The 17,621-nt window shown below is 38.4% G+C and overlaps 1 protein-coding gene across 1 annotated transcript in view; it reads left to right on the forward strand.

Moving 5' to 3' along the window:
• Positions 1 to 17,621, forward strand: part of spega (striated muscle enriched protein kinase a) — a 101,521-nt gene that overhangs the window by 49,746 nt on the left and 34,154 nt on the right. The window contains exons 8-19 of the mRNA XM_055166751.1: positions 3,268 to 3,413; positions 5,406 to 5,494; positions 5,577 to 5,752; positions 6,688 to 6,874; positions 7,056 to 7,129; positions 8,207 to 8,365; positions 10,744 to 10,933; positions 11,090 to 11,319; positions 12,277 to 12,396; positions 12,492 to 12,596; positions 15,242 to 15,448; positions 16,975 to 17,098. Of these exons, the coding sequence (XP_055022726.1) occupies positions 3,268 to 3,413; positions 5,406 to 5,494; positions 5,577 to 5,752; positions 6,688 to 6,874; positions 7,056 to 7,129; positions 8,207 to 8,365; positions 10,744 to 10,933; positions 11,090 to 11,319; positions 12,277 to 12,396; positions 12,492 to 12,596; positions 15,242 to 15,448; positions 16,975 to 17,098 (1,807 nt within the window). The remainder of the gene's footprint in view (positions 1 to 3,267; positions 3,414 to 5,405; positions 5,495 to 5,576; positions 5,753 to 6,687; positions 6,875 to 7,055; positions 7,130 to 8,206; positions 8,366 to 10,743; positions 10,934 to 11,089; positions 11,320 to 12,276; positions 12,397 to 12,491; positions 12,597 to 15,241; positions 15,449 to 16,974; positions 17,099 to 17,621) is intronic.

Raw genomic sequence — 17,621 nt, forward strand, 5'->3', positions numbered from 1 at the left:
ATTTAAAATGGAACAAGGAGAAGAAAACCGAACTTTTGTGACTTTTAGTCATAGATAGCCAGGGGTGGAAAGTAACTAAATACAAATACTACTCAAGTTACTCTAATTGAGTATTTTTGGGGTAACAGTACTTTTTTTGAGTCGATGCTTCAACCTATACGTGTAATGTCAGAGGTGCACTATGTAACTTTTTGTTTGGGGGTCCATCACCTGCTTGTTTCTATGGAGATGTCATTGCGCTGTCTGGAATGTTCCACAGTACGACATTCAGCACCTCTACTTTACATTTATTCAATTACAGGTGATTTTATAGCTTGGAAATATCTAGAAAAACAGACATTCTGATGGTGCCTGGTGTTGCCTCTCCACAGATCTGAGCTGTAGCTTGATTTGGTTTGGTCTTCTTGAAGATAAAATGCCATATGTTTAATGCCATACTGTGAAACATTTCAGACAAAGCAGTAACATCTCCATGGAGAAAAGCATTTGACAGACCTTGCATCTTTAATTTTAATTTTAGCTTATTAAAATGACTAAATTCAGTTACAGCCCTTTTAACTGATCCAGTTTTGTATAAATGTATTAGCATAGTATTAAGTAGGATTTTTCATTCATACTTTTTACTTCTGGCAGCAGTACTTGTACATGTAATGGAGTACATTTTAGCTATGTAACTGTACTTTTACTTGAGTACAGCTTTAACAGTGTGGTCCTGTTTGGTCCTAGTCTGGCCCTAGTCCTTATGCAGGCTTGGTTTGGTCCTGATCTAGTCCTGGTTTAGTCCAGTTTTAGTCCCCATTTTATATTTGTATATATCATTTCTTAGGGGATTAATATTTGAGCTTCACGTAATTGCAAAAAATAAAATTAAACTGAAAATTAGGAACATAATTTGCCCCTCCCAAAAGTGAAATAATTGGATTGCTCAATTGAAAACAAAAATTGGGGGCCAAATTAAAATTTCAAATTTCTGAAACTCATATTTATATAAAAGTAAACAAGGAAAGAAGAGTAAATTTATAATAATTTATGAATAACATGAAATGATTGTGAAATGACTTTAGAATGATATTAGAATGACTTTGAAATCATTGCTTAATGTTTACTACTACTACTAAATGTTTTTCTTATTCCTTTGACAAATTGATGACGTTATTTTACTGTACTTGTTTGTTATTTCTGTTTCCAAAAACAAAATTCCAGCTGGGAGCTTTGGCGTCATGTGTTGGTGGTATCCTCACAGCAGGACCTCTCTTCCCATATTAGGACAGTGTGGTCTCCAAGTATTTTTAGCCCTCCCTCTTCTTGTCCTCTTGTAATCGCAGGCTGCTTTGTGTCCTTTTGCAAATCTTACTCTCCATTTTATTACTGCAACTTTTCAGTCTCACTTTTTATTTATTTTTTTACACTATGAGTCAACAGAATAGTGCCAAAATGGTAGGAGGTGTATGAGTCATTGCAGGTGACTATTTTATACAGAGAACTCAGTGTGCCAGAAAAGTGGGAGGATGTGAAATCTCCCTGCTTGGACCTGGTTTAGACCTGGTTTAGTCCTGATTTTGTTCTAGTTCAGTTCTTCTTAAGTTCTGCTTTAGTCCAGGTTTTGTTTTAGTTCAGTACTTGTTTAGTTCTGCTTTAGTCCTGGTTTTGTCCTGATTTAGTCTTGCTTTCATTCTGTCTTAGTCCTGGTTTAGACATGGTTTACTCCTGGTTTATATCTGGGTTAGATGTGGTTTAGACCTGGTTTAGTCCTGGTTTAGTCCTGGTTTAGACCTGGTTTAGTTCTGGTTTAGTTCTGGTTTAGTCCTGGTTTAGTCCTGGTTTAGACCTGGTTTAATCCTGGTTTAGTCCTTTTTTTCGTCCTGGTTTCGTCCTTGTTTAGTCCTGTTACATTCAAGTCAGAATATCTTTAGACCCAATCTAGTTCTATGGTTGAACTACTCCTCACATTTACTGTACAATACAGTAAAAACACTTATATTTTCTGAGCCTTGGCTTTATGGATGGTGCATCTCTGCAGTGCTTTCTTCTTCTCTCCTCCCAAACACAGTAGGCACACATTGATCCACCGTGTGCAGGGGCAGGAGCCGTGGAGGACCATATACAAGAGGCACATGAAACATCTCACAGTGTTACATAAGAACTGGCAGATTGGCCCAGCATATCCAGAGACTTACTGGAAGGAGGAGAGAAAGAAGAAGGAGAGGGAGCTGCTTTTAAAGGTTTCTGTAGCTATTAAACAGTGTAGTCTGTAGCAGTGCAATTAGTCCAGACTTCATCAAGATTGAGATTTCGAATTGTCAATAATTAGCTTGGGTTTTTAGTGAGAAGAGATCTACAGCCAATTCTCTGTCAGTAAAAGCCGCAGACTATATATATAAATGGACATAGCTAACTTGAAGTGAACATGAGGGCGCTTCCGGCTTCATCGACTTGGCTCCAATTGACTTTACATTGACAAATTGTTCCCCCTCTCTCTGTAACTGCTGCTGTGAGCCTCGTCATTTTGGTCTTTAAATGTTTGTTGTTTTATTGTTTAATATGGAACTTGCTCCAATTTAGTTCCTATATCTGCCAGCCTCAATGAGCTTCATTTGACTGGAGCTAAACGCTATGGATGATGTCAAACTCGCTCAGTTCTTTTCTTTATAGTCTATAATAAAAGCGTGTGGTTTGGAGCAGACGGAAGACTTAAGAGGAAGAAATTTGACTATTATTTGTATAAAATAGCAATTATTTAAATGTGTACTGTTTATAATTGGGCATGCTAGCAGCGCCTTCTTGATTATCAGACATAAAAAAGCTTTATAATTAGATCCAGACAGTACCATTTGTTGGAGCAACCTAATATTCAAAATCAGTGAAAGTTGGGTTTTTTTTGTTTTTTCTCTGAGATTAATACATTTAATGACATCCTGTGGAGCATTCAAAGCAAAGCAATCACTTTCCTGGAGTCTAGCAGGTGACGGACCTTTCACCAGAAAAGTTACACATTGCACCTTTAAGTTTTAATCATGATTGTGCCCTGGTGATTAGTGAAAAAATTTATCATCATCTAATAATATAATCTTATAATAACAGTCATGCGAGAAAGGATAAAATGTATTAAAAATAAATAAACAGATCTATACATTATTAGATTTTGGAGAAGAGAAAAGCAAGGGGGAAAGTACACAACCTTGAGGACATCCAGTGCTGCATTACAGACAATTTACGTTTTCATTTAAAGTACAAAATTTCATTGTAAATTATCCCCTGTGCTTTCAGAGGCCACCCACATGCATCGTGGGAGCGCCGGGATTGGGGTAGGGTCCGACGAGGAGTACCTGAGCCCCCAGGAGGAGCCCATGGAGGTCACGCCATCCACAGCCCCCATCAAGAGAGTGAAATTCAAAGAGCCACCTCACTTCCAGGTACTGCTGTCACGATACTAACATTTCTCGATTTCAGTACCCTTTACTCTATGTTTAGACAAAAGAATGTGATTTTAAACTTTAAATGGTAGTACCTTACTTTTTTCTTTAGGACATGTGGTCATATAACTGTGTTATCCCTCAGTGGTCCAGGTGGTCCATGGGCGTATACTAGTCTATGTGTTCTTATACTTGTTGTGATACTAAGTAAAGATATTCAGGAAAGGTTTATTTCTGTCCTTGATACCTGCTCAATTGATTATCTAGTTTCGATACCAGTTTTAGTATTTAGGACTTTGAGGATCCAGTATTGCAAAAATTTGACTCTTGTGAGCTTTAGGTCATGTTATAGTGCTGTTAGATGCTCCAAAACATACCTGGAGTTGAGTTATGTTTTGTTTCATTCACACAAGTTTGACTAATCTTTTATTATTAGTCTGTCTTCATCTCTAAAACTCAAAACACTCTGTTCCACCTTGATGTCATTTTGATTTTTTGGTCATTTTGGGTCAGTAGAGATTGGCAATTCCAGGACTGAAGTCATCCAAGTTATTTTAGTGAAGGTGTATGGAGTTTAAAAACACAGTGGAGCTCAAGTTGGAACAGAGTGTTTTCAGTTTGAGAGAAGGAGTCAGCCTAAATATGCAGGGTTTATGTGTTAAACATGTGTGGTAAGTTTGTGACGAGGAAACAACGTTATAACATAGATCAGAAAATAGTGAATATGTGCCCCCTAAAAATGGTTCAACTAATTACAGTAATTCATATCATATTAAATTTTGAGGCTACCCAAATACGTAGTAATTGGATAAAGACACAGCCAATCAGAAGCACCAGCGTCAGTGAATGCTAACTGAACAACATTAACGTCAGTCCAGTGTAGATCGGTCACTGTCCAATTTAATACACACTGTTGTTATGTTAGAATTACTGTCAGGGGAGCGAGATCGGACTGGGAGGAGATCCAAGTCCCCTATATTTTAATAAGGGATGAATAGGTCTGGCAGGGCTGGGATGAATAAAGCAAAGGCGAGTCTCATAATGTGTCGTGAACTGTAAGATAAGAGTGTCAGTGAAATTACGTTTGACCGGGAAGTTAAATATACAGTAGTTCTCTCATTAATTCTCATTATAGATACACTGTAATTTTCGTGGTGAAGGATACGCACTGAGATATTGTCTAGAATGTTCCACGGTATGGCATAACATTTTCAAGCTTGATTTCGATACTAAGGAATAGACTTGATACTGATTCTGATATCACGGTGACAATAAAAAATGCTCTTCTTTAGACAATAGAATGTAATATTCAACATTAAATGGTAGTACTTTCTCTTCTTTTCCCATGTGGTTTTATCAGTGGTCCAGGTAGGTTTCAAATTAGTCCATGGGCGTATACTAGTCTATGTGCTCTTATACTTGTTCTGATACAGCTCAAGATCGTTCTAAAGGTTCAGTTCTGTCCTTTGAATGTGACTTTTTTAGTAGTAGTCAAATGAGTATCTAGGTTCAATACTATTTTGGATATCTGAATTTCGATATTTTTGACAACCCTAGTATGGCATTAAACCTTTTTCTCTCCATCAGGTCATGTTGCAGGTCAGATCTGTGGAGAGGCTAGCCAACTCACAGTTTAAATGCATGTTGTCAAGGAACTGAATAAAGGAAAGATAGATATGTTTAATACCATACTGTAACTACAGGGTATATTATTGCTCAAAAGTACATCTACATATATGCCTTCTTACTGCGAGTGGGGTCACCTCTCCACAGATCTAACCTGTAACTTGGACTCATAACATCTCTTACTTGTCTCCATGGAGATAGATAAATGTAATGCCATACTGTGGAACATGGTGGGTCTAGCAGGCTTTCTTTTTTATTGTAAATGTTTTTTAAAAAGTGTCAGGACAAGATAATAAAGCATGACTTATCTTTATGAAGTTGGTAGATTTTTACATGGATTGACCTTATGCTCTTGTCTACCTACAGGTAGCACCCAGCGACATCTCCATAACTGAGGGCAACAATGCCGTTATCAGCGCCAGAGTGCGAGGCCAGCCCCCTCCCATGGTCCACTGGTGAGACGCGCCGCTCCACACCACACACACAAGTCCCTCCCATAATGTTTCAGTCTGACCATTCTTCTGTCGACTCTACCAGGTCCAAGGACAGAGCCAGCATCACCACGTCCGGCCGCTACTCCCTCACGCAGACTGAAGAGGGCGCTATCGAGATGAGGATCACAGCAGCTCAGCAGTCTGATGCAGGGACCTATGTGTGTAAGATCATCAATGAACACGGGATCAAACAGGCCCAGTGTAAAGTGGATATCAACGGTAAACCATAGTCAGCGTGCTTCTCTGGATGCTTTGTGAAATTATATTAGAGCTGTTTTTTTCACAAACTTACTTGGAATTCTTTGCCCTGGCATGAAAAATTGAATAAGTTAAGTTGAGGTAATTATCAACAGCCAAATCATTTTCACAATTTTTTAAACAATTTAAAGTAAGCAATCCGTATCTTGTTTTTCAACACCAGAAATTGCATTCAATACAAAGCTTCTATTTGCCACATTAACCACGCTGCTAATTTTACATTTCAAACTGTTTCATTACCCACTGTTTCCAGCAGGGGGCATCCAAATGTATTTAAAGGAGACATATTATGTGACATAGACTTGAGTTTTGTTATAGCTGTTTCTTTCCCTTTTAACCTGTAGAAGTTGTGTGGGGAGTGCTTCATGCATGTTTAAAGTCATTTTTATTCTCCTGTAGGGGTGCACCAATCCGGCTTTTTCAGTTCCGATATCGATTCTGATACCAATACTATGGCCTTAAATATCTGGCAATATCCAAAACCGTTTTAGAGACTGAAAAACAAAATAGGTCAAAAACAAAATTGATCCAAATGTGTGATGAACCACAGAACAACTGTGTAAATAAAAGTTCAAACATGAGACTTAATGGACCTGCTATGACCAGTAAATAGTCTTACTACATCAAATTATATGTCCAACCAGAATTGCTGCTGAACCGATATTTGGAAGTCGAAAACCAATCCAGCAAACTTTTCATCACCTTTACACACCACAGTATTCCGGACTTGATTATTTTTCTTTCTTTTTTTAGAATATTTGAGGTTTTCAATGTCCAAAGTATAAAATAATGATCCATGACAAATATTTTAACTGTATCAGAGACACAAGCATACAATAATAACATGCTACAAAAATCCATCCATCTAACACATCTACAATCTGTGCGTGTACCAGCTCCCAGCGCAGCAGCCTCCCTGAAGATCCTGAGGCATGTGAAGGACGTGTGTGTGCGGGCAGGGGAGTCGGCCATGTTTGAGTGCCTGGTCTCGGGTCCCGCCGATGTGGACGTGGACTGGCTCTCCAATGGCAAGCTCATCCAGCCCGCCCTGCTGCACTGCAAGATGACCTTTGATGGGAGGAGGTATGTTTAGGGGACTCAAGGGACTAGTATCTTAAAGGTGCATTGTGTAACTTTGCAGTGCCTACAGTTAGCATCACACCCCCAGGGATTGTTAATGACATCAGCTGTAAAGTAATAAGTAATAGGATAATTATAATAATCTGTACAATGATAGTATGTGTTTTATTTGATTTGATTTTAGGTGCCGGCTCCTGTTGAACTCGGTGCATGAGGACGACAGCGGGACTTACATGTGCAAACTGAGCACGGCTAAAGGTACAACGCTTAACTAATGGTGCTTTATTTTTTAATTACATTTCTTTCAAATTAACTAATAAAAAGGGCACATGCAAAGAGATAGTCATCACTTTACTTGCTAAAAAGATTTGACTGAATTTAGTTTGTATTTAAATTTTTAAATAGGGTATTATGCAAAATCAACTTTTTGGAGCTTTCTACTATGTTATAATGTTGTTCCCTAATCAAAAACTGAGGTTTTAGATGTCATCCATTTGATGTCATCCGTTTGAGTAATTTGGTGATCTCCCCCACACTATTTGAACCCTCCTTATGGTTAGCTGTATTCTTCATAAATATACGTAAACATGGTACAAAACAATACACTACAAATTCAAAAACCTGATGTGATTTGCAGTAGTTTCATTAGCCGAATGCTCACTGATTGTGTTGTGATAGCCCTCTGAAGGGGGGATGACTTAGTGTGGAGAACAAAGGGTTATGAGGCTCAAAGCATCATGAACAAAATTAAAAATAAATAAAACATGTTAATACGATGTTTTTGACGATTATAGCATTTTCAAAACAATAAAATGGATCTAAATATGTGATGTGTTAGCAGTTACTATCCCATAAATGTGTAATACCCCCCTTTAAAGGTGCATTGTGTAACTTTTCTTGTGTAGGGCCTGTCACTTGCTTGTTTCTATGGATATGTCACTACTCTGCCTGGAAGGTTCCACAGTATAACAGCACTACCTTACTTTTATTCAGTTACAGGTGGTTTTATAGCTCAAAAATACCTAGAAAAACAGGCATTCTGACTGTAAGCGGGGTCGCCTCTCCACAGATCTGACCTGTAACTTGGTCTGGTTTGGTCTCCACAAAGATAGAAAGGTTTAATGCTATACGGTGAGAAATTCCAGACAAAACAATAACACCTCCATAGAGAAATGCTTTTGATGGACCTTCAAATTACACAGTGCACCTTTAAATAGCCAAAATGTTACCCAGTCATTGCAGGTCAAATACTGCACCTTTTACTTTCCTTGTGTAATCATGTCAAAGTAATTCATGACATTTCTTTTGTATTGTCTCTCTGTCCTCCGTGTCCAGAGGAGCTGACCTCCAGTGCCCGTCTAAAGGTCAGTCCGTCCAGGGAGCCTCTCTTCACTCGCCGGCTGGATGTGCTGGAGGTGATGGAGGGGCGCACAGCCAGGTTCAGCTGTAAAGTCAGCGGAACGCCTCCCCCTACGGTCTCATGGAGGCACTTCGGTACACCGCACACAAAAACACATCACCTCATAAGACACTGGAGTTTAAATCACCCATATCATGCTATTTTTCTGATCTAGGTTATAATGTTGTTTTCTCATCTTAAACATGCCCTGAGTTTTGTTTCTTTCACACGTTTAACAAACAAACCCTGCAGATGTAGATTTAAACTTGAGTTCTTAAGTACACCTTCACTAGAATAATTAGGATTTTTATTTTTTTATACCTTTATTTAACCAGGAGGTCCCATTTGAGATTCAGAATCTCTTTTGCAACAGAAACCTGGTGGAGACAGCAGCAACACCATCAATACAAAACAGCAAAATCACAAAGTATGACATTATAAAACCATTTGCATCTCTCAAGAAAAACATACACGTCTCAGTCTCCACACTCTTAACAATTTTCTTTAGTTATCAAGTGACACCAGAGATCCTATTTAAGATCTTTCTGTAAATGATTCCAAGACCATGCTGTAGAAAAAGGCAGATTTTCTAGCTCAGTGAGGCACCGAGGGACAGTGAAGAGTAACTGGGAGGAGGAGAGAAGCCTGTAACTACTTGAGCTCATATTAAGGAGGTTACTAAATATGGCTTTCGTAAATAAATATTATCCAATGCTGTTTTCTGCAAACTGTTAGGAATGTCCAGCCAACCAAACCATAGCGAGTGCAGTGATGAGTGAGAGACTTATTAGCATTGGCGATAAACCTCAGTGATGCATGATACACACAGTCCAGTTTGTGCAGAGTGGAAGATGGAGCTGCATATACAAGGAGTCCAGAACAGAAAGAAAAGTTGTTTCCACCAGTTTTTCTTAGCACTTAAAGAAAAGCAATGTTTGTGTCTAAAATAGAAGCCAGTCTTTTGTTTGAGTTGTTTTGTTTGAGGATGATTTCAGCCCTGGAATTGCCACTTCATGACCTCACAGGGTGGAACCGAGCAGTTTGAGTTCTGGAGATGCAGATGGACTGATAATAAAGGATTATTCAAGCATGTGTGAATGAAACTAAACTAAAATTACACAAACTAATAGGCAATTCATAAAAGGAAAGCCCAAAGTTCAAAGGAAGTCATCATCCGCATGTTTCCAAATGTCTTCTAGTGTTGTGATGTAAGCATGAAAAGAGCCCATTGTTACTAACTTTACTTCATGGTAAAACTTGATTAAAAAAAAACAAAAAATAGTATTTTTCAACAAACGCAGTTATTTTTTTACTTAAATTCACATTTTGATCCACACATTTCTCAGTGACTGTGTTTTAAAATCTAATCTGTGGAGTCCTGTGATATTGTTCTGTGAGTGAGTGATTGAAGCTGATGCCTGGCAGGTAATGGCAGCCTCGCTTCTGTCAGTCTGCCCCAGGGCACCAGGATAAATGATACACAATAGTTCTTATAAGACTTAGGAAAACTCATAAAACTTTTGTCAGTATCAACCAGTGGTGGAATGTAACAAAGTAAAAGTAGTAAGTAAAAGTAAACATTTTTGTTATCCGTACTTTACTGTATTTAAGTACATTTTACAGTGGATACTTTTACTTCACTACATTTGAAAGCAGGTATCTCTACATTTTTGAACATGACTAAAAAGTACAACAAAACAAAAATATAAAAATAAAAACATTTATGAAAAAAATTCAGCACAAATCTGTATCAAAATCACCACATTTGAAGTTCATTGGCTCTCAGAATCTGCACAAAATGCTTTCACTTTTTACTCTTTAAGTACATTTTTAAACAGGTACTTTGATACTTTTACTTAAGAAATTTTTTTTCATGTGATACTTTTACTTTTATACGAGTATCTGGACTTTTATTTAAGGAACAATATTATAAAATACTTCTTCCACCACTGGCTTCGCCAGATTCTATCTTACCCCTTATTTTTCAATATGTGAGATACTGAAAAATATGAATTGTAATCCAGTTCCAGTAGTACTTTTGGATAAATTTTAAATTTGGATTAACTTTAATTTTATTACTTAAGTAAGTATACAGATACTGGGGCAAAAAAACACTCAAGTAAAAGTATCAGATGAAAAAATCTACTTAAGTAAAAGTATTAAAGTATTAAAGAATAAAAAGTATTTCATGCAGACTTGAGGTCTAATAAATGTAGTTGTTTTGATAAAGATTTGTGCTGAATTTGTTCAACAGTAACAATTAAGGTCTCAAACTATCATAAAAAATATTTTTACTTTTCCTCTTCAGTAATAGTGTGGAGTAATTAGTACAGTTACAGTTACAGTTTTAAAATGTACTTAAGTAAAATACAGGTACCTAAAATGTATAATTAAGTATAGTACTTTACTACATTTACTTTGTGACTTTCTACCTCCAGTTTATAATGTTGCTTCTTCATCTCTTATATTTCAGAGACCCCAGTGGAGGAGAGTGAGAACATCCGTGTGCTCCAGGAGGGGGGCAGGCACTCTCTGGTCATCCTCCACGTGAGCAGCCACACAGAGGGCTTCTACACCGCCATCGCCCATAACCCCCACGGGAGAGCCGAGTGTACTGCAGAGCTGTACATGACCGAGCCCCGCGCAGCTCTCACCTCACACATGTAAGACACCAGCATGCACTTCAGAGGGAGTAGGGCTGGTATCTGGAAAAGAGACCTGATATTACAGATCTACTGTATAAGCAGCTCTTGAAGTCAAATTTTCACATATTTCTTGAACTGTCGCCCTCTATGTTTCTATGTTTCCTGCATTGACAGGACCAAGCTGGAGAAGATGCCATCCATCCCAGAGGAGCCAGAGTGTGCGGAGGGGGAGGTGGAGCGCAGGACCATGCCGGACTTCGTGAGGCCCCTGAGCGACGTGGAGGTGATCGAGGGCAGAGAGGCTGTGCTCAAATGCACTGTGTCTGGACTGCCCTACCCCTCCATCAGCTGGTACCACAACAGCAAACAGATCCAGAGCAGCGAGGAGCGCAAGATGATGCACTGTAAGCTTCTACACTGTGGAGTTTTTATTTTCATTATTTTAAGTACAATGTAGAGACGATTTAAGTGGTGGTCATCTGGACACTGTTTTGGAAATCAACACGTTTCGGCTCTGATCCAGAAGCCATTTACATTTAATGGTACTGGCTTGAAACACTGGGATTTTATCCTCCTTTAAGTTACTCTAGTCCAAGTTGTCAGAGTAGGATAAATTCTCAGCATTAAGACAGTTCTATCAATGTAAAATGGCTTCTGTATGGAAGATGACAAATTGATCACTACTGTAACCTTTTGATTACACTGATTTTAAGTACACTTTTTTATACTCCATTGGTAAATTATGACATATCTAACCAGCCTGCACAAAAATTGACAATAGACAATATACATCTATTGAGTGACACATGCACTCTCGCATGTACACTCATAAATTCATAGAGACACGGGGGCAAGGTGAGTGTCTTGCCCAATGACATAATGGCAGCATGCTTGGCAGTATGCATGGATCAAACTGCCAGCCACAGGGTGAACAGCTGACAAAGCTACTACTTCTGCTACACCAAAGTAAAATTAATTAAAGTGATAGTTTGCAACTTTTACCGGCATGAGTCCATGGAAATAGAAAGTTAAAACCATACTTTGGCACATTCTCCATGAAGATAGATCTGCTTATGCTCTGGAATATTATAGCCATAGAACTAAGATGAAAACAAGCAAAAGGAGGCCAAGTAAGAGTCAGGTGTGTAGACATACAAGTCCTCTCACAGTAAGGTGAGGCTGATGATTTTTAGTGCAATAAAACATCCATCATGAAAAAACATGCTTTTATTTTAGCTTTTGGCAAAAAAGTTACATTCTACGGTTTTAAAGTCAGTTGGTCAAATTGGCACTCACAGTCAAGGTCAGTCTACAAGACTTGACCATGAGTGCAGTGAGTGAGTGTAGTGTGTGTTCTTCAGACAGGGATGTGCACAGTCTGGTGATTCGGAGTGCGTGTCACGCCCATGGAGGAGTCTACAAGGCAGTTATCGCCAACAAGGTGGGCAAGTCCGCTTGCTACGCTCATCTCTACGTCACTGGTAAGTGTCAAGAGACATTTTAAGATTTTTAGCGGTTAAACTGTTACAAAGTCTGCTTTGTTTCACGTATGTGTATTTTGTGTATTTGAAAACAGACATCGTCCCTGAGCCTCCAGACGGTCCTCCAGAGATAGAGTCCATCACAGGGAAAACCATCAGCCTGAGTTGGAAGAAACCCAAGAGGAGCGATGCAGCATTGGGTACTTGTGCACAGAGTGCAGTGCTATTGGGTTGGAAATACGCTATACCAGTATTTAGAGTTTGATCATGTCCAGTCTCAAATGGTGAAGTGTGAGGCCCTTTAAAAAAAGATAAAAAATAACCTCATTTTGAATCTGATTATCTTTTTTAGTAAGTGTGTCGACAAAGGTGCCTAACCTCAGAATGGTTATTGATTTTACTGTGACAGAGAAGACAGAAAAGTTGTGCCTGTTTAATTGTATTTAGAGCCCAGAAATGACATTGAGATTTTAACAATTTGTAATGAAAACATCTACTTATTTTAGTCTCTCTACTGGCCAAAATATGTTCAAAAAGGGCAGTTCCTTTCCCTTGTTTACAGGAACTGTATGTAAGATTTTGTTTTTAAAAGGACTAAAGATGACCTGTCTGTGTCCTCAATGTAATGCTGATTTATTCCACTTCCAGTACTGAAATCCAGTTGGTTTAAACCTAAAATGTCTCTCTCTGATCTGAAGGGTCCCTGCCTAAACCCCAGCACCTGCAGGCAGTCATGAATCAGTGTCCTCTATCTGCAGGTAAAGGTGCACTGTGTAGCTTTTCTGGTGGAGAGTCCCTCAAATGCTTTCCTCCATGGAGATATTATTACTTTGTCTGGAGTGTTTCACAGTACCTTTCTGTCTTCATGGAGACCAAACCAGATCAAGTTACAGACTATAAAACCACCTGTAATTTAATAAAAGTAGCATAGAGCTGTTTAATGTCATACTGTGGAACATTCCAGGTAGAGCAATGACATACCCACAGAAACAAGCAGTTGACATAATCCTAACCTAAAAGTTACACAGTGTACTTTTAAGGCTCTGGCAACCTAGATTCATATGTGATTGTAAAACCTTTTTAAGAGCGTAGACTACACACAGTTCCTATAATTGTCACATATGTGTGCTCTATAGAATAATATTGCCTATATCATAGTGTCATGAAATGCAGCTGGGGCCATACGGCGCTCTGGCAGGTCCCCTCAGGACACATGAACCGTCTGGCATTTGCGTCAGACATCAGAGAGGCTCCCGTTCACTGTCACCTGCTAAATGTCAACAGCTCACACGCTTACTTTTCCTCTGCTTAGCAGTTATGTCATCCTATTTTACCCATCTGAACAAAACAGTGCAGTTACAGCTGCACTATGGAACTATTTTGGTGTTGCGTCTGCCTACATTTTTGGTATTTTTGTCTCCATGATGATGTAATGTTTCACAGTATTTTATTAAACTTAAACTATCTCCATGGAAACAAGCAGGAGATGCCATTAGACCAAGATACAGGTCAGGTCTGTGGAGAGGAGAGCCCACGCACTGTAGTTGTACTGTGCATTTTCTTTGAGCAATAAAAACACACATATTTAAACAAATGGATGATGAATAAGTTTAATGCCTCACTGTGAAACATTTCAGACAAAGTAATACCATCTCCATGGAGACCGGCAGAAAAGTTACACAGTGCACCTTTAAAGTGTGTATGACAGGTTTTCATGTTTTTCTAATTCTGATTTGGATGACTTGGCGTGGATAGTACCTGTGGTGAATATTTGTCATAGTTTTACATCAGTTAAGTGAAAGTTAGGAAAAAGCTGAGAGGAAAAGTGCAAAAATACAGGAAGTAGGTCTGAGTTCTTAGACAAAATCCGTCTATCTATGTCATCAACAAGGAAAACTCCTCCCGAAATGCAGAGACAATTTACGCACAAGGAAGACATTCTAGCAGTTAAACATACAGTTAACAAAAAAGGTGTAATTTATTTGCATCAGTCTAATCATAGCTATTGTGTAAAAAAGACAAGTTTTGGTTGTTTGGTAACAATTCTTGGTACCTCTACATTTGTCAAATTTGTTGCTTGTGTTTGCTCGATTTGGCACTCGATATGGCATTTTACCATGTATATTATGTTATTTTTACGGTAACCACAAGTATTATTTTAATAGAAACAAAAACATTTGACTGTATTTGACTATATCATAACCATTAAAGTTAGTCGTTTTGCTGACGTCAGACTTAAATCAGCTCAACTCTATTTTCTACCATTTACTAACGCTTAAATACTTTAAATAAATAAAGAAGTTATTCCAAGAGTAAATTTGATCAAACAAATCTCAAAAGTGAGGTTTGTCTTAAAGTTGCAGTGTGAACTTTTCTGGTGGAGGATCTGTCAAATTATTTTCTCCATGGACTTGTTATTGTGTTGTCTGGAATGTTAAACCTTTTTTATCTTCATGGAGCCCAATCCAGACCAGGTTACAGGTCAGATCTGCAAAGAGGCAACCCCACGCACAGCCAGCATGCCTGTTTTTCTAGATATTTTTGAGCTATAAAACTACCTGTAATTGAATAAACGTAAGTTAAATCTGTTTAATGTCATACTGTGGAACATTCCAGACAAACCATTGACATCTCCATCGAGAAAAGCATTTGATGGACCAGAGAAGTTAGACAATGCAACTCAAGTATGGTACCTATAGCAACTTCTGGACATGCTAAGTTTGAAGAAAAATTATAAACTTCACAAATTTTTTTAAAATGTTGTTGTTGTTTTTAATGAAATAAGTACTCTAACCTGCACCTTATATGCACTTCAATTTTTTCTATGTGACCTCTTGTTGCACAGATTTGGGCTCTTTGCTGTATGTGGTGCAGCAGCAGCCTCTGGGCTCTATCCAGTGGAGCGTGGTGGCGTCCAACCTGAAGGAGAACAGCTACACCATCACAGGCCTGTCCAAAGGGGTGCGCTACGCCTTCAGAGTGCTCTCCTCCACGGGCAAGACACTCAGCAAACCCTCCCCCTCCACAGACCTGGTCACACTGCTGGACAGAGGTACAGAGATTTAAATTTTAATTTTAATGGGGTTTTTTGGGGTTTTTTTTTTCATGTATTTTTTCATTTTAATGTTTATTTCTTCTACCTGGAAGGTTACACAATGCACCTTTTAAAGTGCATATGAAAAGTTTTCAAGTTTTTCTAAGTATGCCTTGGTCTGGTGGGATCATACCTGTGGTGAATATTTAGCATAGTTTTACATCAGTTAAGTGGCGGTTTGTGTTTAATTTAAATTTTCCCTTAGATGACCAGCCTACATAATTATTAGACTTAAACTTAGACTTTATTGATCCACAAAGGAAATTATTTGGACACAGTAGCTCACACATCACAATATACTCTAATAACACAGAGAAAAAATTAAAATGGTAAATTCTCAATATGCAGCTGCTATTACACTTAAACTCTTAGAAAAAGTGGTCTCCCTTCAGATATCTCAGACAAATTCCAGTCTGGCCCCTCTGGCTCTGGCTCTGGCTCCGCAGCTGTTCTCATTCTACTCCATCTCACTTCCGCATTTAACATCATCGATCAGGAAGTGCTTTTTAATCATCTGCAAGACAATTCTAAAGTGGTTTTTCTCTTACTTAAATAGCAGCTTTTTTCAGCCAAAGTGAGCAATTCTGTGCACCCTCACCTGCTCCCATCACATGCGGTGTTCCCCAGGGATCCATTTTTGCCCCTCTTTTATTCTCTCTGTATACACGCCCCCTTGAATCCATCCTCCAGAAACATAACGTCTAATATCATCTGTACGCTCATGACTCTCAGCTGTATTTACCAGTTTGTGTGAGACAGTTCCCCTATAACAAATCTTCAGAAATGCTTAGAAGAAGTCAAATGTTGGCTGTCAAATTATTTCCTACAGCTAAACGAACTCAAACAGAGGTTATTTTATTTGGGGCCCACACAAATCTTATTACAGATACTCTTGGCACATTGTCTGTCATCCTTCATACAGTAGATCAGTCAGAAATCTTGGTTTCCATCTTGACTCTTCCGTCCTCCCTGAGAAATAATGAAAAACAAAAAATAAGTAATGTTATTAGAGGCACTTACTCAATCCCGTCTTCTCTGCTTCGCTATCACAGCCCCAAAACTTTGGAATGATCTCCTGATCCGAGTAAAGACTACCACATCCATTAACCATTTTAAAACTCTATTAAAGACTCACCTCTGTGATCTGCGTTTAACAAGCTGCTATTTTACAAATGTCTGCTTCTTGTTTTTATATCGTTGTACTGCATTTTATTATGTTGTGCTTTTATGTCTGTGAAGCACTTTGGTACAACTCTAATGTTTTTAATAGTGCTATATAAATAAAGTAGCTTGCCTAGTATGAACCTATATTTTTATTTTTAATCTAATGTTAAATTCAATGCAATTTAAATGTATTTTTATTTTATTTTTATTTTTGACCCCAGAACAATTCATTTTTAAAGAACGCATTACAATATAATAACAAAAGCAAAACATTTTTTATTGAAGTAGCAAAAACGAATTCCAAATGTGACTCTCTACAGGACCGTATCTGAGGAAAGCTCCGGTGATCGTGGACAAACCTGATGTAGTGTACGTGGTGGAGAACCAGCCCGCCAGCATAACCATCCAACTCAACCACGTCCACGCCACCGTCACCTGGAAGAGGTCTGTCTACGGCTGTAAAAGGGACATACATCATTTCAAGTACTATGTGACATAACGCAGGACTGGCAGGTGTTTTCTGATCACAAACATAGGGGTGCAGTTTGAGGTGTGGATACCTGTTAGACCAGTCACACCTCATATGCCTAAACCCTGACTATTTTGTTTAGTCCTCCAGGTGCTATACATGCAATATAGTTTAATTGCTCTGTTTGAAATGTTTGAAATTTCCACTTTAAACTGTTGCAAAAAATACCTCAAGCACTTTTGTTTCATTCACCTGCTTGTGACTGCTTTGCCTGGGATGTTCCACACTGACATTAAACATATCTATCTTGCAATTATTTAATCACAGGTGCTTTAATCGCTCAAAAATACTTTGAAAAACATTAAATATGCATTTTTTCTCTGAGCAGGGTTGCCTTTCCACACATCTGACCTGTAACTTGGCCTGGTGGTGTCACTTGCTTGTCTCCATGGAAATAATGGAGATAATTATTTCAGTACTGTGGAAGATTCGAGGCAA

This window comes from Boleophthalmus pectinirostris, unplaced genomic scaffold, assembly GCF_026225935.1.
Source record: "Boleophthalmus pectinirostris isolate CB_2022bp ecotype Guang Dong unplaced genomic scaffold, ASM2622593v1 HiC_scaffold_11, whole genome shotgun sequence".
In the NCBI taxonomy this organism is placed as follows: domain Eukaryota; kingdom Metazoa; phylum Chordata; class Actinopteri; order Gobiiformes; family Gobiidae; genus Boleophthalmus; species Boleophthalmus pectinirostris.